Source organism: Bombina bombina, chromosome 1 (genome assembly GCF_027579735.1).
Source record: "Bombina bombina isolate aBomBom1 chromosome 1, aBomBom1.pri, whole genome shotgun sequence".
In the NCBI taxonomy this organism is placed as follows: Eukaryota; Metazoa; Chordata; class Amphibia; order Anura; family Bombinatoridae; genus Bombina; species Bombina bombina.
Genome location: NC_069499.1, coordinates 943,353,603 through 943,376,741, shown reverse-complemented (window position 1 = coordinate 943,376,741; position 23,139 = coordinate 943,353,603). Strand labels below are relative to the sequence as shown.

At 43.2% G+C, this 23,139-nt stretch overlaps 1 protein-coding gene across 1 annotated transcript in view; it reads left to right on the top strand.

The window, feature by feature from the left end:
- LOC128649812 (beta-1,3-galactosyl-O-glycosyl-glycoprotein beta-1,6-N-acetylglucosaminyltransferase 7-like) overlaps positions 1-22,268 on the top strand; it is a 42,356-nt gene extending 20,088 nt beyond the window's left edge. Inside the window, exons 2-3 of the mRNA XM_053703324.1 lie at positions 19,559-19,654; positions 22,015-22,268. Coding sequence (XP_053559299.1) covers positions 19,559-19,654; positions 22,015-22,238 — 320 coding nt within the window. The 3' untranslated portion in view covers positions 22,239-22,268. The remainder of the gene's footprint in view (positions 1-19,558; positions 19,655-22,014) is intronic.
- The last annotated feature ends 871 nt before the right edge of the window (positions 22,269-23,139 follow it).

Below are 23,139 nucleotides of genomic sequence, written 5' to 3'. Positions count from 1 at the left end.
TTGTGAAGTAAAACAGATAAAGCAGAAATCTGTCCCTTCAAAGAACTTGCAGATAATCCTTTCTCCAAACCCTCCTGTAGAAAGGATAGAATCTTCGGAATTTTTATCTTGTTCCATGGGAATCCTTTAGATTCACACCAACAAATATACTTTTTCCATATTTTATGGTAAATTTTCCTAGTTACAGGCTTTCTAGCCTGAACAAGAGTATCAATGACAGAATCTGAAAACCCACGCTTTGATAAAATCAAGCGTTCAATCTCCAAGCAGTCAGTTGGAGTGAAGCCAGATTCGGATGTTCGAATGGACCTTGAACAAGAAGGTCCTGTCTCAAAGGTAGCTTCCATGGTGGAGCCGATGACATATTCACCAGGTCTGCATACCAAGTTCTGCGTGGCCACGCAGGAGCTATCAAGATCACCGAAGCCCTCTCCTGATTGATCCTGGCTACCAGCCTGGGAATGAGAGGGAACGGTGGGAATACATAAGCTAGGTTGAAGGTCCAAGGCGCTATCAGTGCATCTACTAGAGTCGCCCTGGGATCCCTGGATCTGGACCAGTAGCAAGGAACCTTGAAGTTCTGACGAGACGCCATCAGGTCCATGTCTGGAATGCCCCATAATTGAGTTATTTGGGCAAAGATTTCCGGATGGAGTTCCCACTCCCCCGGATGGAAAGTCTGACGACTCAGAAAATCCGCTTCCCAATTTTCCACTCCTGGGATGTGGATTGCAGACAAGTGGCAGGAGTGATTCTCCGCCCATTGAATTATTTTGGTTACTTCCTCCATCGCCAGGGAACTCCTTGTTCCCCCTTGATGGTTGATATATGCAACAGTCGTCATGTTGTCTGATTGAAACCTTATGAATTTGGCCTTTGCTAGTTGAGGCCAAGCTTTGAGAGCATTGAATATCGCTCGCAGTTCCAGAATGTTTATCGGGAGAAGAGATTCTTCCCGGGACCATAGCCCCTGAGCTTTCAGGGGTTCCCAGACCGCGCCCCAGCCCACCAGACTGGCGTCGGTCGTGACAATGACCCACTCTGGTCTGCGGAAGCTCATTCCCTGTGACAGGTTGTCCAGGTTCAGCCACCAACGGAGTGAATCTCTGGTTCTTTGATCTACTTGGATCGTCGGAGACAAGTCTGTATAATCCCCATTCCACTGTCTGAGCATGCACAGTTGTAATGGTCTTAGATGAATTCGTGCAAAAGGAACTATGTCCATTGCCGCAACCATCAAACCTATTACTTCCATGCACTGCGCTATGGAAGGAAGAAGAACAGAATGAAGTACTTGACAAGAGCTTAGAAGTTTTGATTTTCTGGCCTCTGTCAGAAAAATCTTCATTTCTAAGGAGTCTATTATTGTTCCCAAGAAGGGAACACTTGTTGACGGGGACAGAGAACTTTTTTCTATGTTCACTTTCCACCCGTGAGATCTGAGAAAGGCTAGGACAATGTCCGTATGAGCCTTTGCTTTTGACAGAGACGACGCTTGAATCAGTATGTCGTCCAAGTAAGGTACTACTGCAATGCCCCTTGGTCTTAGCACCGCTAGAAGGGACCCTAGTACCTTTGTGAAAATCCTTGGAGCAGTGGCTAATCCGAATGGAAGTGCCACAAACTGGTAATGCTTGTCCAGAAAGGCGAACCTTAGGAACCGATGATGTTCCTTGTGGATAGGAATATGTAGATACGCATCCTTTAAATCCACCGTGGTCATGAATTGACCTTCCTGGATGGTAGGAAGAATTGTTCGAATGGTTTCCATCTTGAACGATGGAACCCTGAGAAATTTGTTTAGAATCTTGAGATCTAAAATTGGTCTGAATGTTCCTTCTTTTTTGGGAACTATGAACAGATTGGAGTAAAACCCCATCCCTTGTTCTCCTAATGGAACAGGATGAATCACTCCCATTCTTAACAGGTCTTCTACACAATGTAAGAATGCCTGTCTTTTTATTTGGTTTGAAGACAATTGAGACCTGTGGAACCTCCCCCTTGGGGGTAGTTTCTTGAATTCCAGGAGATAACCTTGAGAAACTATTTCTAGCGCCCAAGGATCCTGAACATCTCTTGCCCAAGCCTGAGCAAAGAGAGAGAGTCTGCCCCCCACCAGATCCGGTCCCGGATCGGGGGCCAACACTTCATGCTGTTTTAGTAGCAGTGGCAGGTTTCTTGGCCTGCTTACCCTTGTTCCAGCCTTGCATCGGTCTCCAGGCTGGTTTGGTTTGAGAACTATTACCCTCTTGCTTAGAGGGTGTAGAATTTGAGGCTGGTCCGTTTCTGCGAAAGGGACGAAAATTTGGCTTATTTTTAGCCTTAAAAGACCTATCCTGAGGAAGGGCGTGGCCCTTTCCCCCAGTGATTTCTGAAATAATCTCTTTCAAGTCAGGGCCAAATAGCGTTTTACCTTTGAAAGGGATGTTAAGCAATTTGTTCTTGGAGGACACATCCGCTGACCAAGGCTCTGCGCGCCACAATAGCAAAACCTGAATTTTTCGCCGCTAATCTAGCTAATTGCAAAGTGGCGTCTAAGATAAAAGAGTTAGCCAATTTAAGTGCTTGAACTCTGTCCATAACCTCCTCATACGAAGAGTCTTTATTGAGCGACTTTTCTAGTTCTTCGAACCAGAAACACGCTGCTGTAGTGACAGGAACAATGCATGAAATTGGTTGTAGAAGGTAACCTTGCTGAACAAACATCTTTTTAAGCAAACCCTCTAATTTTTTTATCCATAGGATCTTTGAAAGCACAACTATCTTCTATAGGGATAGTAGTGCGTTTGTTTAGAGTAGAAACCGCCCCCTCGACCTTGGGGACTGTCTGCCATAAGTCCTTTCTGGGGTCGACCATAGGAAATAATTTTTTAAATATAGGGGGAGGAACAAAAGGTATGCCGGGCCTTTCCCATTCCTTATTTACAATGTCCGCCACCCGCTTGGGTATAGGAAAAGCATCGGGGGGCACCGGGACCTCTAGGAACTTGTCCATCTTACATAATTTCTCTGGAATGACCAAATTGTCACAATCATCCAGAGTAGATAACACCTCCTTAAGCAGAGCGCGGAGATGTTCCAATTTAAATTTAAAAATAATAACATCAGGTTCTGCTTGTTGAGAAATTTTTCCTGAATCTGAAATTTCTCCCTCAGACAAAACCTCCCTCCTGGCCCCTTCAGATTGGCGTGAGGGTATGTCAGAACCATTATCATCAGCGTCCTCATGCTCTTCAGTATCTAAAACAGAGCAATCGCGCTTTCTCTGATAAGTAGGCATTTTGGACAAAATGTTTTTAATAGAATTATCCATTACAGCCGTTAATTGTTGCATAGTAAGAAGGATTGGCGCACTAGATGTACTAGGGGCCTCTTGTGTGGGCAAGACTGGTGTAGACACAGAAGGGGATGATGCAGTACCATGCTTACTCCCCTCGCTTGAGGAATCATTGTGGGCAACATCATTATCAGTGGCATCATTGTCCCTACTTTGTCTGGACACTATGTCACATTCATCACATATATTTAAATGGGGAGGAACCTTGGCTTCCAAACATACAGAACATCGTCTATCTGATGGTTCAGACATGTTAACAGGCATAAACTTGATAACAAAGCACAAAAAACGTTTTAAAATAAAACCGTTACTGTCACTTTAAATTTTAAACTGAACACACTTTATTACTGAAAATGTGAAAAAGTATGAAGGAATTGTTCAAAATTCACCAAAATTTCACCACAGTGTCTTAAAGCCTTAAAAGTATTGCACACCAAATTTGAAAGCTTTAACTCTTAAAATAACGGAACCGGAGCCGTTTTTACATTTAACCCCTATACAGTCCCTGGTATCTGCTTTGCTGAGACCCAACCAAGCCCAGAGGGGAATACGATACCAAATGACGCCTTCAATAAGCTTTTTCAGTGGTTCTTAGCTCCTCACACATGCATCTGCATGCCTTGCTTTCCAAAAACAACTGCGCATTAGTGGCGCGAAAATGAGGCTCTGCCTATGACTAGAAAAGGCCCCCAGTGAAAAAGGTGTCCAATACAGTGCCTGACGTTTTTTTAATACATCCCCAAGATTAAAAGAACTATTTATAGTTAACATCCATTAAATATACTTATAAAGTAATCGTTTTAGCCCAGAAAAATGTCTACCAGTCTTTAAAGCCCTTGTGAAGCCCTTTATTCTTATACTAAACTAAGAAAATGGCTTACCGGTTCCCATAGGGAAAATGACAGCTTCCAGCATTACCAAGTCTTGTTAGAAATGTGTCATACCTCAAGCAGCAAAAGTCTGCCCACTGTTTCCCCCAACAGAAGTTAATTCATCTCAACAGTCCTGTGTGGAAACAGCCATCGATTTTAGTAACGGTTGCTAAAATCATTTTCCTCTTACAAACAGAAATCTTCATCTCTTTTCTGTTTCAGAGTAAATAGTACATACCAGCACTATTTTAAAATAACAAACTCTTGATTGAAGAATAAAACTACATTTAAACACCAAAAAAACTCTTAGCCATCTCCGTGGAGATGTTGCCTGTGCAACGGCAAAGAGAATGACTGGGGTAGGCGGAGCCTAGGAGGGATCATGTGACCAGCTTTGCTGGGCTCTTTGCCATTTCCTGTTGGGGAAGAGAATATCCCACAAGTAAGGATGACGCCGTGGACCGGACACACCTATGTTGGAGAAAATAGGACTCTATAGGACTGACAAGCTATCCCATCAAAGGTCCTTTACAACTCTACCTTTGGTCATAGGCTTTTTTTTTTTTTTTAAATAAAGTCCTCTCAGTCTACCTAAACATGAAGACAGCGTTTGATTTTCCCAGGGACCAGAGCCAATGCTTTTTCTCTAACTGCAGTATCTTAGCCTGCTATTCCCTGCCTGCCTCAAGTCCAAACCCCAGGGGGGTTAGGACACCAAAACCTTCCCACTTACTCAGTATACCAAGGATTACAGGCCTTGAGGGCAGCAGGGGGATAGTGTGAGTGACGGGGAAGCATCAGTCCCAGGACCTGATAGCAGGCAGTCCCAGTAGACCGCATACAGCTCCGTTTTTTTCTCCCTAAGTGCTGTGGATCATAGTTGTCCATGAGGCAGTGTGTCATGTGATACCATGTACGATTATGTGTGGGGCTGCCCACGCATGGTTATAGTTACTAGCGATACTATAGCATGAGGCAACCTGTATCTGTATATCTAGCAGCGGAAAATCTAGATGGCAAGGATTTTTGCATGGACTTGGAAGGTTAAAAGGGACATGAACCCCAATTTTTTTCATTTATTACTTAGATACAACATACATTTTTAAACAACTTTCTAATTTACTTCTATTATGAATTTTGCTTCATTCTCTGGTGTCCTTTATTAAAGGCACAGCAATGTACTTATAGGAGCTAGCTAAACATATCGGTAACTCCTGAGCCTATCTAGGTATGCTTTTAAAAGGATATTAAGAGAACTAAGCAAGTTAGAAAATAGAAGTAAATGGGAAAGTCGTTTAAAATTCCAAGCTTGACCTGAATCACAAAATACATTTTTGGGGTTTCATGTTTATTAAAGATTCAGATGTACAGGCACACATAGGTAGGACTTTTGGATCCCTCCAACAGCAATATACACTTCCACAGATCACTTCTATGCATATTTAAAGCTCCAACACCATATAAATGGGCAGATCCACAGAGATCAGGGAATCTGTCATGTCTCCCTTCCATATAGATCATGTGGCTTTTAAGATGGGTTGAATTTCTGTATATGTTCTTTATGATATGATAGTTAAAAGGACAGTCAAGTCCAAAAAAAAACTTTCACAATTTAAAAATAGGGAATGTAATTTTAAACAACTTTCCAATTTACATTTATCGCCAATGTTGCTTTGTTCTCTTGGTATACTTAGTTGAAAGCTAAACATAAGAGGTTTATATGCTATTTTCTTAGACCTTGAAGACCATCTCTAATCTGAATTCATTTTGACCACTAGAGGGCATTAGTTCATGTGTTTCATATCCATAAAACATTGAGCTCATGCATGTGAAGTTACCCTGGAGTGAGTACCGATTGGCTAAAATGAAAGTCTGTCAAAAGAACTGAAATAAGGGGGCAGTCTGCAGAGGCTTAGATACAAGGTAATCACAGAGGTAAAAAGTATATTTCTATAACAGTGTTGGTAAAGCAAAACTGAGGAATGGGTAATAACAGAATTTATGTTTACCTGATAAATTACTTTCTCCAACGGTGTGTCCGGTCCACGGCATCATCCTTACTTGTGGGATATTCTCTTCCCCAACAGGAAATGGCAAAGAGCCCAGCAAAGCTGGTCACATGATCCCTCCTAGGCTCCGCCTACCCCAGTCATTCGACCGACGTTAAGGAGGAATATTTGCATAGGAGAAACCATATGGTACCGTGGTGACTGTAGTTAAAGAAAATAAATTATCAGACCTGATTAAAAAAACCAGGGCGGGCCGTGGACCGGACACACCGTTGGAGAAAGTAATTTATCAGGTAAACATAAATTCTGTTTTCTCCAACATAGGTGTGTCCGGTCCACGGCGTCATCCTTACTTGTGGGAACCAATACCAAAGCTTTAGGACACGGATGAAGGGAGGGAGCAAATCAGGTCACCTAGGCTTGCAAAACCTTTCTCCCAAAAATAGCCTCAGAAGAAGCAAAAGTATCAAACTTGTAAAATTTGGTAAAAGTGTGCAGTGAAGACCAAGTCGCTGCCCTACATATCTGATCAACAGAAGCCTCGTTCTTGAAGGCCCATGTGGAAGCCACAGCCCTAGTGGAATGAGCTGTGATTCTTTCGGGAAGCTGCCGTCCGGCAGTCTCGTAAGCCAATCTGATGATGCTTTTAATCCAAAAAGAGAGAGAGGTAGAAGTTGCTTTTTGACCTCTCCTTTTACCAGAATAAACAACAAACAAGGAAGATGTTTGTCTAAAATCCTTTGTAGCATCTAAATAGAATTTTAGAGCGCGAACAACATCCAAATTGTGCAACAAACGTTCCTTCTTTGAAACTGGTTTCGGACACAGAGAAGGTACGATAATCTCCTGGTTAATGTTTTTGTTAGAAACAACTTTTGGAAGAAAACCAGGTTTAGTACGTAAAACCACCTTATCTGCATGGAACACCAGATAAGGAGGAGAACACTGCAGAGCAGATAATTCTGAAACTCTTCTAGCAGAAGAAATTGCAACTAAAAACAAAACTTTCCAAGATAATAACTTAATATCAACGGAATGTAAGGGTTCAAACGGAACCCCCTGAAGAACTGAAAGAACTAAGTTGAGACTCCAAGGAGGAGTCAAAGGTTTGTAAACAGGCTTAATTCTAACCAGAGCCTGAACAAAGGCTTGAACATCTGGCACAGCTGCCAGCTTTTTGTGAAGTAACACAGACAAGGCAGAAATCTGTCCCTTCAGGGAACTTGCAGATAATCCTTTTTCCAATCCTTCTTGAAGGAAGGATAGAATCTTAGGAATCTTAACCTTGTCCCAAGGGAATCCTTTAGATTCACACCAACAGATATATTTTTTCCAAATTTTGTGGTAAATCTTTCTAGTTACAGGCTTTCTGGCCTGAACAAGAGTATCGATAACAGAATCTGAGAACCCTCGCTTCGATAAGATCAAGCGTTCAATCTCCAAGCAGTCAGCTGGAGTGAAACCAGATTCGGATGTTCGAACGGACCCTGAACAAGAAGGTCTCGTCTCAAAGGTAGCTTCCAAGGTGGAGCCGATGACATATTCACCAGATCTGCATACCAAGTCCTGCGTGGCCACGCAGGAGCTATCAAGATCACCGACGCCCTCTCCTGAGTGATCCTGGCTACCAGCCTGGGGATGAGAGGAAACGGCGGGAACACATAAGCTAGTTTGAAGGTCCAAGGTGCTACTAGTGCATCCACTAGAGCCGCCTTGGGATCCCTGGATCTGGACCCGTAGCAAGGAACTTTGAAGTTCTGACGAGAGGCCGTCAGATCCATGTCTGGAATGCCCCACAGCTGAGTGACTTGGGCAAAGATTTCCGGATGGAGTTCCCACTCCCCCGGATGCAATGTCTGACGACTCAGAAAATCCGCTTCCCAATTTTCCACTCCTGGGATGTGGATAGCAGACAGGTGGCAGGAGTGAGACTCCGCCCATAGAATGATTTTGGTCACTTCTTCCATCGCTAGGGAACTCCTTGTTCCCCCCTGATGGTTGATGTACGCAACAGTTGTCATGTTGTCTGATTGAAACCGTATGAACTTGGCCCTCGCTAGCTGAGGCCAAGCCTTGAGAGCATTGAATATCGCTCTCAGTTCCAGAATATTTATCGGTAGAAGAGATTCTTCCCGAGACCAAAGACCCTGAGCTTTCAGGGATCCCCAGACCGCGCCCCAGCCCATCAGACTGGCGTCGGTCGTGACAATGACCCACTCTGGTCTGCGGAATGTCATCCCTTGTGACAGGTTGTCCAGGGACAGCCACCAACGGAGTGAGTCTCTGGTCCTCTGATTTACTTGTATCTTCGGAGACAAGTCTGTATAGTCCCCATTCCACTGACTGAGCATGCACAGTTGTAATGGTCTTAGATGAATGCGCGCAAAAGGAACTATGTCCATTGCCGCTACCATCAAACCGATCACTTCCATGCACTGCGCTATGGAAGGAAGAGGAACGGAATGAAGTATCCGACAAGAGTCTAGAAGTTTTGTTTTTCTGGCCTCTGTCAGAAAAATCCTCATTTCTAAGGAGTCTATTATTGTTCCCAAGAAGGGAACCCTTGTTGACGGAGATAGAGAACTCTTTTCCACGTTCACTTTCCATCCGTGAGATCTGAGAAAGGCCAGGACAATGTCCATGTGAGCCTTTGCTTGAGGAAGGGACGACGCTTGAATCAGAATGTCGTCCAAGTAAGGTACTACAGCAATGCCCCTTGGTCTTAGCACAGCTAGAAGGGACCCTAGTACCTTTGTGAAAATCCTTGGAGCAGTGGCTAATCCGAAAGGAAGCGCCACGAACTGGTAATGCTTGTCCAGGAATGCGAACCTTAGGAACCGATGATGTTCCTTGTGGATAGGAATATGTAGATACGCATCCTTTAAATCCACTGTGGTCATGAATTGACCTTCCTGGATGGAAGGAAGAATAGTTCGAATGGTTTCCATCTTGAACGATGGAACCTTGAGAAACTTGTTTAAGATCTTGAGATCTAAGATTGGTCTGAACGTTCCCTCTTTTTTGGGAACTATGAACAGATTGGAGTAGAACCCCATCCCTTGTTCTCTTAATGGAACAGGATGAATCACTCCCATTTTTAACAGGTCTTCTACACAATGTAAGAATGCCTGTCTTTTTATATGGTCTGAAGACAACTGAGACCTGTGGAACCTCCCCCTTGGGGGAAGCCCCTTGAATTCCAGAAGATAACCTTGGGAGACTATTTCTAGCGCCCAAGGATCCAGAACATCTCTTGCCCAAGCCTGAGCGAAGAGAGAGAGTCTGCCCCCCACCAGATCCGGTCCCGGATCGGGGGCCAACATTTCATGCTGTCTTGGTAGCAGTGGCAGGTTTCTTGGCCTGCTTTCCCTTGTTCCAGCCTTGCATTGGTCTCCAAGCTGGCTTGGCTTGAGAAGTATGACCCTCTTGCTTAGAGGACGTAGCACTTTGGGCTGGTCCGTTTCTACGAAAGGGACGAAAAACATAATTTATGCTTACCTGATAAATTCCTTTCTTCTGTTGTGTGATCAGTCCACGGGTCATCATTACTTCTGGGATATAACTCCTCCCCAACAGGAAATGCAAGAGGATTCACCCAGCAGAGCTGACATAGCTCCTCCCCTCTACGTCAGTCCCAGTCATTCGACCAAGAATCAACGAGAAAGGAGTAACCAAGGGTGAAGTGGTGACTGGAGTATAATTTAAAAGATATTTACCTGCCTTAAAAACAGGGCGGGCCGTGGACTGATCACACAACAGAAGAAAGGAATTTATCAGGTAAGCATAAATTATGTTTTCTTCTGTTATGTGTGATCAGTCCACGGGTCATCATTACTTCTGGGATACCAATACCAAAGCAAAAGTACACGGATGACGGGAGGGATAGGCAGGCTCATTATACAGAAGGAACCACTGCCTGAAGAACCTTTCTCCCAAAAATAGCCTCCGAAGAAGCAAAAGTGTCAAATTTGTAAAATTTGGAAAAAGTATGAAGCGAAGACCAAGTTGCAGCCTTGCAAATCTGTTCAACAGAGGCCTCATTCTTAAAGGCCCAAGTGGAAGCCACAGCTCTAGTGGAGTGAGCTGTAATTCTTTCAGGAGGCTGCTGTCCAGCAGTCTCATAGGCTAAACGTATTATGCTACGAAGCCAAAAAGAGAGAGAGGTAGCAGAAGCTTTTTGACCTCTCCTCTGTCCAGAATAAACGACAAACAGGGAAGAAGTTTGGCGAAAATCTTTAGTTGCCTGCAAGTAGAACTTGAGGGCACGAACTACATCCAGATTGTGTAGAAGACGTTCCTTCTTTGAAGAAGGATTTGGACACAAGGATGGAACAACAATCTCTTGATTGATATTCCTGTTAGTGACTACCTTAGGTAAGAACCCAGGTTTAGTACGCAGAACTACCTTGTCTGAGTGAAAAATCAGATAAGGAGAATCACAATGTAATGCTGATAACTCAGAGACTCTTCGAGCCGAGGAAATAGCCATTAAAAACAGAACTTTCCAAGATAACAATTTTATATCAATGGAATGAAGGGGTTCAAACGGAACACCCTGTAAAACGTTAAGAACTAAGTTTAAACTCCATGGCGGAGCAACGGCTTTAAACACAGGCTTGATCCTAGCTAAAGCCTGACAAAAGGCCTGGACGTCTGGATTTTCTGACAGACGTCTGTGTAACAAGATGGACAGAGCTGAAATCTGTCCCTTTAATGAACTGGCTGATAAACCCTTTTCTAAACCTTCTTGTAGAAAGGACAATATCCTAGGGATCCTAACCTTACTCCAGGAGTAACGTTTGGATTCACACCAGTATAGGTATTTGCGCCATATTTTATGGTAAATCTTTCTGGTAACAGGCTTCCTAGCCTGTATCAGGGTATCAATAACCGACTCAGAAAAACCACGTTTTGATAAAATCAAGCGTTCAATTTCCAAGCAGTCAGTTTCAGAGAAGTTAGATTTTGATGTTTGAATGGACCCTGTATCAGAAGGTCCTGTCTTAGAGGTAGAGACCAAGGCGGACAGGATGACATGTCCACTAGATCTGCATACCAAGTCCTGCGTGGCCATGCAGGCGCTATTAGAATCACAGATGCTCTCTCCTGTTTGATTTTGGCAATCAATCGAGGAAGCAGCGGGAAGGGTGGAAACACATAAGCCATCCCGAAGTTCCAAGGTGCTGTCAAAGCATCTATCAGAACCGCTCCCGGATCCCTGGATCTGGACCCGTAGTGAGGAAGTTTGGCGTTCTGGCGAGACGCCATGAGATCTATCTCTGGTTTGCCCCAACGTCGAAGTATTTGGGCAAAGACCTCCGGATGAAGTTCCCACTCTCCCGGATGAAAAGTCTGGCGACTCAAGAAATCCGCCTCCCAGTTCTCCACTCCCGGGATGTGGATTGCTGACAGGTGGCAAGAGTGAGACTCTGCCCAGCGAATTATCTTTGATACTTCCATCATTGCTAGGGAGCTTCTTGTCCCTCCCTGATGGTTGATGTAAGCTACAGTCGTGATATTGTCCGACTGAAACCTGATGAACCCCCGAGTTGTTAATTGGGGCCAAGCCAGAAGGGCATTGAGAACTGCTCTCAATTCCAGAATGTTTATTGGAAGGAGACTCTCCTCCTGATTCCATAATCCCTGAGCCTTCAGAGAATTCCAGACAGCGCCCCAACCTAGTAGGCTGGCGTCTGTTGTTACGATTGTCCAGTCTGGCCTGCTGAATGGCATCCCCCTGGACAGGTGTGGCCGATAAAGCCACCATAGAAGAGAATTTCTGGTCTCTTGATTCAGATTCAGAGTAGGGGACAAATCTGAGTAATCCCCATTCCACTGACTTAGCATGCACAATTGCAGCGGTCTGAGGTGTAGGCGTGCAAAAGGTACTATGTCCATTGCCGCTACCATTAAGCCGATCACCTCCATGCATTGAGCTACTGACGGGTGTTGAATGGAATGAAGGACACGGCATGCATCTTGAAGTTTTGTTAACCTGTCTTCTGTCAGGTAAATCTTCATTTCTACAGAATCTATAAGAGTCCCCAAGAATGGAACTCTTGTGAGAGGAAAAAGAGAACTCTTCTTTTCGTTCACTTTCCATCCATGCGACCTTAGAAATGCCAGAACTAACTCTGTATGAGACTTGGCAGTTTGAAAGCTTGAAGCTTGTATTAGAATGTCGTCTAGGTACGGAGCTACCGAAATCCCTCGCGGTCTTAGTACCGCCAGAAGGGCACCCAGAACCTTTGTGAAGATTCTTGGGGCCGTAGCCAATCCGAATGGAAGAGCTACAAACTGGTAGTGCCTGTCTAGGAAGGCAAACCGTAGATACCGGTGATGATCTTTGTGAATCGGTATGTGAAGGTAAGCATCTTTTAAATCCACTGTGGTCATGTACTGACCCTTTTGGATCATGGGTAAGATTGTCCGAATAGTTTCCATTTTGAACGATGGAACTCTTAGGAATTTGTTTAGAATCTTTAAATCTAAGATTGGCCTGAAAGTTCCCTCTTTTTTGGGAACCACAAACAGGTTTGAGTAGAACCCTTGTCCTTGTTCCGACCGCGGAACCGGATGGATCACTCCCATTAATAACAGATCTTGTACACAGCGTAGAAACGCTTCTTACTTTATCTGGTTTGTTGACAACCTTGACAGATGAAATCTCCCTCTTGGGGGAGATAATTTGAAGTCTAGAAGGTATCCCTGAGATATGATCTCTAGCGCCCAGGGATCCTGAACATCTCTTGCCCAGGCCTGGGCGAAGAGAGAAAGTCTGCCCCCCACTAGATCCGGTCCCGGATCGGGGGCTCTCGGTTCATGCTGTCTTTGGGGCAGCAGCAGGTTTCCTGGCCTGTTTGCCCTTGTTCCAGGACTGGTTAGGTTTCCAGCCTTGCCTGTAACGAGCAACAGCTCCTTCCTGTTTTGGTGCAGTGGAGGTTGATGCTGCTCCTGTTTTGAAATTCCGAAAGGGACGAAAATTAGACTGTCTAGCCTTAGCTTTGGCTTTGTCTTGAGGTAGGGCGTGGCCCTTACCTCCTGTAATGTCAGCGATAATTTCTTTCAAACCGGGCCCAAATAAAGACTGCCCCTTGAAAGGTATATTAAGTAATTTGGACTTAGAAGTAACATCAGCTGACCAGGATTTTAGCCACAGTGCCCTACGTGCCTGTATGGCGAATCCTGAGTTCTTAGCCGTAAGTTTGGTTAAATGTACTACGGCCTCCGAAATGAATGAATTAGCTAGTTTAAGGACTCTAAGCCTGTCCATAATGTCGTCTAGCGTAGATGAACTAAGGTTCTCTTCCAGAGACTCAATCCAAAATGCTGCCGCAGCCGTAATCGGCGCGATACATGCAAGGGGTTGCAATATAAAACCTTGTTGAACAAACATTTTCTTAAGGTAACCCTCTAATTTTTTATCCATTGGATCTGAAAAAGCACAGCTATCCTCCACCGGGATAGTGGTACGCTTAGCTAAAGTAGAAACTGCTCCCTCCACCTTAGGGACCGTTTGCCATAAGTCCCGAGTGGTGGCGTCTATTGGAAACATCTTTCTAAATATTGGAGGGGGTGAGAACGGCACACCGGGTCTATCCCACTCCTTAGTAACAATTTCAGTTAATCTCTTAGGTATAGGAAAAACGTCAGTACTCGCCGGTACCGCAAAGTATTTATCCAACCTACACAGTTTCTCTGGAATTGCAACGGTGTTACAATCATTGAGAGCTGCTAAGACCTCCCCTAGTAATACACGGAGGTTCTCCAATTTAAATTTAAAATTTGAAATATCTGAATCCAATCTGTTTGGATCAGAACCGTCACCCACAGAATGAAGCTCTCCGTCCTCATGCTCTGCAAGCTGTGACGCAGTATCGGACATGGCCCTAGTATTGTCAGCGCACTCTGTTCTCACCCCAGAGTGATCACGCTTGCCTCTTAGTTCTGGTAATTTAGACAAAACTTCAGTCATAACAGTAGCCATATCATGTAATGTTATCTGTAATGGCCGCCCAGATGTACTAGGCGCCATAATATCACGCACCTCCCGGGCGGGAGATGCAGGTACTGCCGCGTGAGGCGAGTTAGTCGGCATAACTCTCCCCTCGCAGTTTGGTGAAATTTGTTCACATTGTACAGATTGACTTTTATTTAAAGTAGCATCAATACAGTTAGTACATAAATTTCTATTGGGCTCCACCTTGGCATTGGAACAAATGACACAGATATCTTCCTCTGAGTCAGACATGTTTAACACACTAGCAATAACTTGCAACCTGGTTATAATCTTTTTTAGCAAAAACGTACTGTGCCTCAAAGAGGTACTAAACGATTAAATGACAGTTGAGATAATGAACTGAAAAACAGTTATAGCATCAAACTTTAAAACAACACAACTTTTAGCAAAGGTTTGTTCTCATTAGTAAAATAACAATAATTAAATTTGACATACAAATTACAGAGCAACGTTTTTATTCACAGTCAATATAAAATTCTCACAGCTCTGCTGAGAGAATATACCTCCCTCCAAAGAAGTTTGAAGACCCCTGAGATCTGTCAGAGATGAACCGGATCATGCAGGAAATATAAGAGTAGCTGACTGGAAATTTTTGATGCGTAGCAAAGAGCGCCAAAAACGGCCCCTCCCTCTCATACACAGCAGTGAAGAGAAACGAAACTGTCACAATTAAAGCAAACAACTGCCAAGTGGAAAATAATGCCCAAATATTTATTCACTCAGTACCTCAGCAATGTAAACGATTCTACATTCCAGCAAAAACGTTTAACATGATAAATACTTATTAAAAGGATTAGTGACCTTTAACAGAGTAGTTCCGGTGAAATACCATCCCCAGAATACTGAAGTGTATACATACATGTCATTATAACGGTATGGCAGGATTTTTTCATCAATTCCATTCAGAAAATAAAAACTGCTACATACCTCAATGCAGATTCATCTGCCCGCTGTCCCCTGATCTGAAGCTTTTACCTCCCTCAGATGGCCGAGAACAGCAATATGATCTTAACTACTCCGGTTAAAATCATAGTAAAAAACTCTGGTAGATTCTTCTTCAAACTCTGCCAGAGAAGTAATAACACGCTCCGGTGCTATTGTAAAATAACAAACTTTTGATTGAAGTCATAAAAACTAAGTATAATCACCATAGTCCTCTCACACATCCTATCTAGTCGTTGGGTGCAAGAGAATGACTGGGACTGACGTAGAGGGGAGGAGCTATGTCAGCTCTGCTGGGTGAATCCTCTTGCATTTCCTGTTGGGGAGGAGTTATATCCCAGAAGTAATGATGACCCGTGGACTGATCACACATAACAGAAGAAATTAGGTTTATTTTTTGCCTTGAAAAGCCGATCATGAGGAATGGCGTGGCCCTTACCCCCAGTGATATCAGAGATAATCTCTTTCAAGTCAGGGCCAAACAGCGTTTTCCCCTTGAAAGGAATGTTAAGTAGCTTGTTCTTGGAAGACGCATCAGCTGACCAAGATTTCAACCAAAGCGCTCTGCGCGCCACAATAGCAAACCCAGAATTCTTAGCCGCTAACCTAGCCAATTGCAAAGTGGCGTCTAGGGTGAAAGAATTAGCCAATTTGAGAGCATTGATTCTGTCCATAATCTCCTCATAAGGAGGAGAATCACTATCGACCGCCCTTATCAGCTCATCGAACCAGAAACATGCGGCTGTAGCTACAGGGACAATGCATGAAATTGGTTGTAGAAGGTAACCCTGCTGAACAAACATCTTTTTAAGTAAACCTTCTAATTTTTTATCCATAGGATCTTTGAAAGCACAACTATCCTCTATGGGTATAGTGGTGCGTTTGTTTAAAGTGGAAACCGCTCCCTCGACCTTGGGGACTGTCTGCCATAAGTCCTTTCTGGGGTCGACCATAGGAAACAATTTTTTAAATATGGGGGGAGGGACGAAAGGAATACCGGGCCTTTCCCATTCTTTATTAACAATGTCCGCCACCCGCTTGGGTATAGGAAAAGCTTCTGGGAGCCCCGGGACCTCTAGGAACTTGTCCATTTTACATAGTTTCTCTGGGATGACCAACTTGTCACAATCATCCAGAGTGGATAATACCTCCTTAAGCAGAATGCGGAGATGTTCCAACTTAAATTTAAACGTAATCACATCAGGTTCAGCTTGTTTAGAAATGTTCCCTGAATCAGTAATTTCTCCCTCAGACAAAACCTCCCTGGCCCCATCAGACTGGGTTAGGGGCCCTTCAGAACCATTATTATCAGCGTCGTCATGCTCTTCAGTATCTAAAACAGAGCAGTCGCGCTTACGCTGATAAGTGTTCATTTTGGCTAAAATGTTTTTGACAGAATTATCCATTACAGCCGTTAATTGTTGCATAGTAAGGAGTATTGGCGCGCTAGATGTACTAGGGGCCTCCTGAGTGGGCAAGACTCGTGTAGACGAAGGAGGGAATGATGCAGTACCATGCTTACTCCCCTCACTTGAGGAATCATCTTGGGCATCATTGTCATTGTCACATAAATCACATTTATTTAAATGAATAGGAATTCTGGCTTCCCCACATTCAGAACACAGTCTATCTGGTAGTTCAGACATGTTAAACAGGCATAAACTTGATAACAAAGTACAAAAAACGTTTTAAAATAAAACCGTTACTGTCACTTTAAATTTTAAACTGAACACACTTTATTACTGCAATTGCGAAAAAACATGAAGGAATTGTTCAAAATTCACCAAATTTTCACCACAGTGTCTTAAAGCCTTAAAAGTATTGCACACCAAATTTGGAAGCTTTAACCCTTAAAATAACGGAACCGGAGCCGTTTTTACCCTTAACCCCTTTACAGTCCCTGGTATCTGCTTTGCTGAGACCCAACCAAGCCCAAAGGGGAATACGATACCAAATAACGCCTTCAGAAAGTCTTTTCTAAGTATCAGAGCTCCTCTCACATGCGACTGCATGTCATGCCTCTCAAAAACAAGTGCGCAACACCGGCGCGAAAATGAGGCTCTGCCTATGATTTGGGAAAGCCCCTAAAGAATAAGGTGTCTAAAACAGTGCCTGCCGATATTATTATATCAAAATACCCAGAATAAATGATTCCTCAAGGCTAAATATGTGTTAATAATGAATCGATTTAGCCCAGAACAAGTCTACAGTCTTAATAAGCCCTTGTGAAGCCCTTATTTACGATCTTAATAAACATGGCTTACCGGATCCCATAGGGAAAATGACAGCTTCCAGCATTACATCGTCTTGTTAGAATGTGTCATACCTCAAGCAGCAAGAGACTGCTCACTGTTCCCCCAACTGAAGTTAATTGCTCTCAACAGTCCTGTGTGGAACAGCCATGGATTTTAGTGACGGTTGCTAAAATCATTTTCCTCATACAAACAGAAATCTTCATCTCTTTTCTGTTTCTGAGTAAATAGTACATACCAGCACTATTTCAAAATAACAAACTCTTGATTGAATAATAAAAACTACAGTTAAACACTAAAAAACTCTAAGCCATCTCCGTGGAGATGTTGCCTGTACAACGGCAAAGAGAATGACTGGGGTAGGCGGAGCCTAGGAGGGATCATGTGACCAGCTTTGCTGGGCTCTTTGCCATTTCCTGTTGGGGAAGAGAATATCCCACAAGTAAGGATGACGCCGTGGACCGGACACACCTATGTTGGAGAAAAAGGGATTATCTTTCTTTTTAAACAAAAACAATTCTGGTGTTGACTGTCCCTTTAAGCAGAAAAAATATTACTACCTAGACAGTGAATTAATAGTTGGAGTACAGTAAATAAAGTGATGGTTAATCTTAAATGAGGTGACGTTTCCACCTCTAAACCATTAGCTGTGCGTGTCATCTGACAGTGTTCTGTATCCTAGCACGGCGATTGGTTTAGAGGTGGAAAAGTCACCTAATTGAAGAAGAGTGCTGTGACGTGGGCGGCTGGAGGTTATGACTTTAGCAAGCTTCCACGGCACAGACAGGATGAGTTTAGCACACTTTTTTTTTTTTCCTTTAAATAAGTGATAAACTACAGTTCATTTTTAATCATGGTAAATAATAGTACTTTTTAAATGTTCAGATTTACCACCACTTTAAAGAAGGTGCAAACACTTTGCACAAAATAAAGAATAGTTTAGTAAAGGTTCTCAGAGATGCTCAAATTAGGTTGATGCATAAAAATGATGTGATCCCAAACTGTGTATTCCACATTGGGGTTGTGAAAATGTGTGTTAAATATAGACAAATGGCACCAGATTGCCTCTCTGAGGGTGTCCAAAAGTTTCTCAATTCTGGAAAAAGATTAGCTATTGGATATTAACTATTTTTGGAAAGAGTAAAGAATTATCAAAGATACAAATCTCTGAGTTAAGTCTCTTGCACGATTATAGCAGTAGTACTTAATGCACTTCTGTTTTTTGTTTAACCTTAAAAAGTTTTTATGATTTAAAGAAAAAAAATGTGTGTGTTATATATCATTTTTCCACATTAAAAATATTAACATGTTTAACTGCTGCTCTTTCATTTACATGATAAAAACTGTGCCTTTAAGGTTGTTTAAATTCCTCTGATGCAAAAGCACCACATTATGTATTGAAAACATTTTTATTCTGCACCAAGTTCAGCATATAAAGCATTAACACAATGTTTTGTATGGCAGGGAAATTTAGTAAATACTTAGTGATGAATCAGGAGACTAAAAAAAACAATATATTTCTTTTCTACTACTATAAAGTGTGCACTCATGTGAGAAGGCTGCTAGAAACTAGTATTGCAGCAGTTAACAGATCCCAGAGGGTAACCCCAGAGAATACTCATGTCAGGGGTCTCCTAACATAAGCCAGGTAGCAAGCTGCTCTGATAAATTTGAGGTGTTGGATGGATCATTGCCAATTGCTGTAGCAAGTTAATTTACTGAGAGGGGTCAGAATCATTGTTTTTTTGGACAAAAATAAAATAGAGATGCAACCAAAAGGGATATAGTTTGTATGGGAAAAGGAGAGGAAATTGGCATATGCAGGAAGATAAAACCCTCTGGGAATGGTTTCTACCATCTTTAAGAATAGAAAGGGAAATATACCCAAATAACCATGAGCAAATCAGAAGGAGTGTGCTAGAGACAAATTAAAGCTATGTCATTCTTCACTTACATGTTATTTGTAGGGCTGATCATAATGGCAAAGAAACAAAACATACTATTTTATTTAATTACCAACATGTAAAATGTGTAAATGACAGGCACAAGTTTACACAGATGTGTGTGTGTGTAATACTAATTTATAAATCAAAGTCTTCAACTGGGCTTTTGCTTTTACCCACAAGATGCTCCTGGATCCACACCAGATGCTCAATGGGAAGGAAACATCAGGGCTGTTAAATGGAAGGATCAGGAAGGCAAGGCTCACCCTGGATGCAATGGTAATTATCCTATATAATAAAAGGCCAAGTGTGTTTGTCTGAAGCTGTCATGCGCAGTAGACAGCACAGCACGAGGACAAACACACCTGGCCTTTGAGAGTCCCTAAGTCTCTGCTCTGCAGTGCGAGCAGAAGTGTGCGTGACCGAGCGTGGCCGGGGCCGAGCGCCGTGAGGAGCGTGGCCAAGCGTGAAGGGGCGGGGCCAGACGGCCCGTGAAAGGCTGTGCAGTGAGAGCTCAATACAGGGGAGAGAGGGGGGTAGGGAAAAGATAAGAAAGGAGAGAGAGAGAGAGAGAGAGAGAGAGAGAAGAGAGAGAGAGAAAAGAGAAAAGAGAGAGAAGAGAGAGAGAGAGAAAAGAGAGAGAAGAGAGAGAGAGAGAAAGAGAAAGAGAGAGAGAAAGAGAGAGAGAGAGAGAGAGAGAGAGAGAGAGAGAGAGAGAAAAGAGAGAGAGAGAGAGAGAGAAAAGAGAGAGAGAGAGAGAAAAGAGAGAGAGAGAGAGAGAGAGAAAAGAGAGAGAGAGAAAAGAGAGAGAGAGAGAAAAGAGAGAGAGAGAGAAAAGAGAGAGAGAGAGAAAAGAGAGAGAGAGAGAAAAGAGAGAGAGAGAGAAAAAAAAGAGAGAGAGAGAGAAAAGAGAGAGAGAGAGAGAGAGAAAAGAGAGAGAGAGAAAAGAGAGAGAGAGAGAAAAGAGAGAGAGAGAGAAAAGAGAGAGAGAGAGAAAAGAGAGAGAGAGAAAAAAGAGAGAGAGAGAAAAAAGAGAGAGAGAGAGAAAAGAGAGAGAGAGAAAAAAGAGAGAGAAAAGAGAGAGAAAAGAGAGAGGAGAGAAAAGAGAGAGAAAAGAGAGAGAAAAGAGAGAGAAAAGAGAGAGAAAAGAGAGAGGAGAGAGAGAGAGAGAGAGAGAGAGAGAGAGAGAGAGAGAGAGAGAGAGAGAGAGAGAGAGAGAGAGAGAGAGAGAGAGAGAGAGAGAGAGAGAGAGAGAGAGAGAGAGAGAGAGAGAGAGAGAGAGAGAGAGAGAGAGAGAGAGAGAGAGAGAGGAAAGAAAAAGAGGGGGGGATAGAGAGAGCGCAAAAGAGGGGGGGATAGAGAGAGCGCAAAAGAGGGGGGGGATAGAGAGAGCGCAAAAGAGGGGGGGGGATAGAGAGAGCGCAAAAGAGGGGGGGGGGATAGAGAGAGCGCAAAAGAGGGGGGGGGATAGAGAGAGCGCAAAAGAGGGGGGGGATAGAGAGAGCGCAAAAGAGGGGGGGATAGAGAGAGCGCAAAAGAGGGGGGATAGAGAGAGCGCAAAAGAGGGGGGGGAGAGAGAGAGAGAGAGTGCGCAAAAGAGGGGGGGAGAGAGAGAGCGCAAAAGAGGGGGGGGGAGAGAGAGAGCGCAAAAGAGGGGGGGAGAGAGAGAGCGCAAAAGAGGGGGGGAGAGAGAGAGCGCAAAAGAGGGGGGGAGAGAGAGCGCAAAAGAGGGGGGGAGAGAGAGCGCAAAAAAGGGGGGGAGAGAGAGAGCGCAAAAGAGGGGGGGAGAGAGAGAGCGCAAAAGAGGGGGGAAGAGAGAGAGCGCAAAAAAGAGGGGGGAAGAGAGAGAGCGCAAAAGAGGGGGGAGAGAGAGAGCGCAAAAGAGGGGGGAAGAGAGAGAGCGCAAAAGAGGGGGGGAGAGAGAGAGCGCAAAAGAGGGGGGAGAGAGAGAGCGCAAAAGAGGGGGGAGAGAGAGAGCGCAAAAGAGGGGGGGAGAGAGAGAGAGAGCGCAAAAGAGGGGGGGAGAGAGAGAGCGCAAAAGAGGGGGGGGAGAGAGAGAGAGAGCGCAAAAGAGGGGGGGAGAGAGAGAGAGAGAGAGAGCGCAAAAGAGAGGGGGAGAGAGAGCGCAAAAGAGAGGGGGGAGAGAGAGAGCTCAAAAGAGAGGGGAGAGAGAGAGTGCAAAAGAGGGGGGGGGAGAGAGTGCAAAAGAGGGGGGGGGGGGAGAGAGCGCAAAAGAGGGGGAAGAGAGAGCGCGCAAAAGAGAGGGTGGGAGAGAGAGCAAAAGAGAGGGGCAGGGAGAGAGCGCAAGACTGCTGTACCCTGCAAAAAATGGCCCGTGTGAACGGGCTTCAGGACTAGTATAGCATAAAACAAAACTTATGACAACACAGCCAGGCAGAAAAAAATGGTGTTGCCATTGCTTTTTTTGTGTTATAAAAAAAAAAAAATTTGCTTTTGATGTTCACAACATTTTTACACTAGTATTTTTATTATGATATCTTTTTTTTTTATAAAAAGGCTAAAACTGATCTTTACTTGTTCACTAGGTGGTACAAGCTCCTAGTCATCTCTGTACTGTATTGTGACTTATTACTAAGCCCTCCTATAATTTATAACTATATTAATTGTTGCCTTTGCAGGTCACTACATTCGTGACATCTGTGTATACGGACTTGGAGATTTAAAGTGGTTAATGGAGTCTCCACACTTATTCGCCAACAAATTTGATCCAGAACATTATCCACTTTTAACAGATTGCTTAGAAAGACAGTATAGGCTTAAGGTTCTGCAGGAAGCAGAAGTTGCTATTGAAAAAAACTGGCATTTTCAAGATGATGTTTTCAATATAAAAGAAAAGGTCTAAAAACAAGAACACTAACAATACGCTCTTGAAAGAAAGATGACAGCATGAGTCATTGGTTACACACCAAAAGAGAGACATCTACGTTCACACGTGCGTCTTACAGCAACAAATGGAAAAAGGTACACAATAGGAAATCTGCCAGCTTACAGAAAGAAAATCTAGCGCAAAATAAACTAAGTTCAACAGAAATTGCTATCCAATTGGAACACAAACTATAATAAATGCTGGTAGATCCCATTTACGTGTATGAGGAAACTCCTTCAGATATCTGTTACTGGTCACCAGTGTTATATACTGGAAGATCAGAAGATACTTCATGCTGAAAAAGAATAGAGGTTTTGGCACAACTACTACAGGAAAGCAGGAATGGACATTCGCAATGGGAGTAATGTGCTACATATGTTGTGAATACCATTAAATGTCTTAGCAGTTTAAATTAAAACCTTGTTTCATTTTGGTAAGCTTTGATATATTTATATAAGGATTTGAAAAATTTAGTTTTGATGACAGTCATACTAAATACCAATACTGTTTCCTATACCTCTGTATTATAGCTTTAGTCTACTGTACACACATTTCCAAACAAATAAAATGTCTAAAGTCAAAATTAAAATTTAATGAAGCATGCAATTTAAGAAAAGTTTCCAATATACTACCATTATCACAATGTGCATATTCTTTTTATATGCACTCTATGAGGCTTGAAGAGCATGTGCAAAAGCACACATTATATACGTATATGCATTTTTTGATTGATTATGAACTGTCACATGATACAGGGGAATAGAAAATTGGATTAACTTTGAAATTTAAAATGGATATGGATGGAACCCCCCCCCCAAAAAAATTATCTCATGATTTAGAAAGAGTATGCAATTTTAAACAGCTTTCTAATATATTT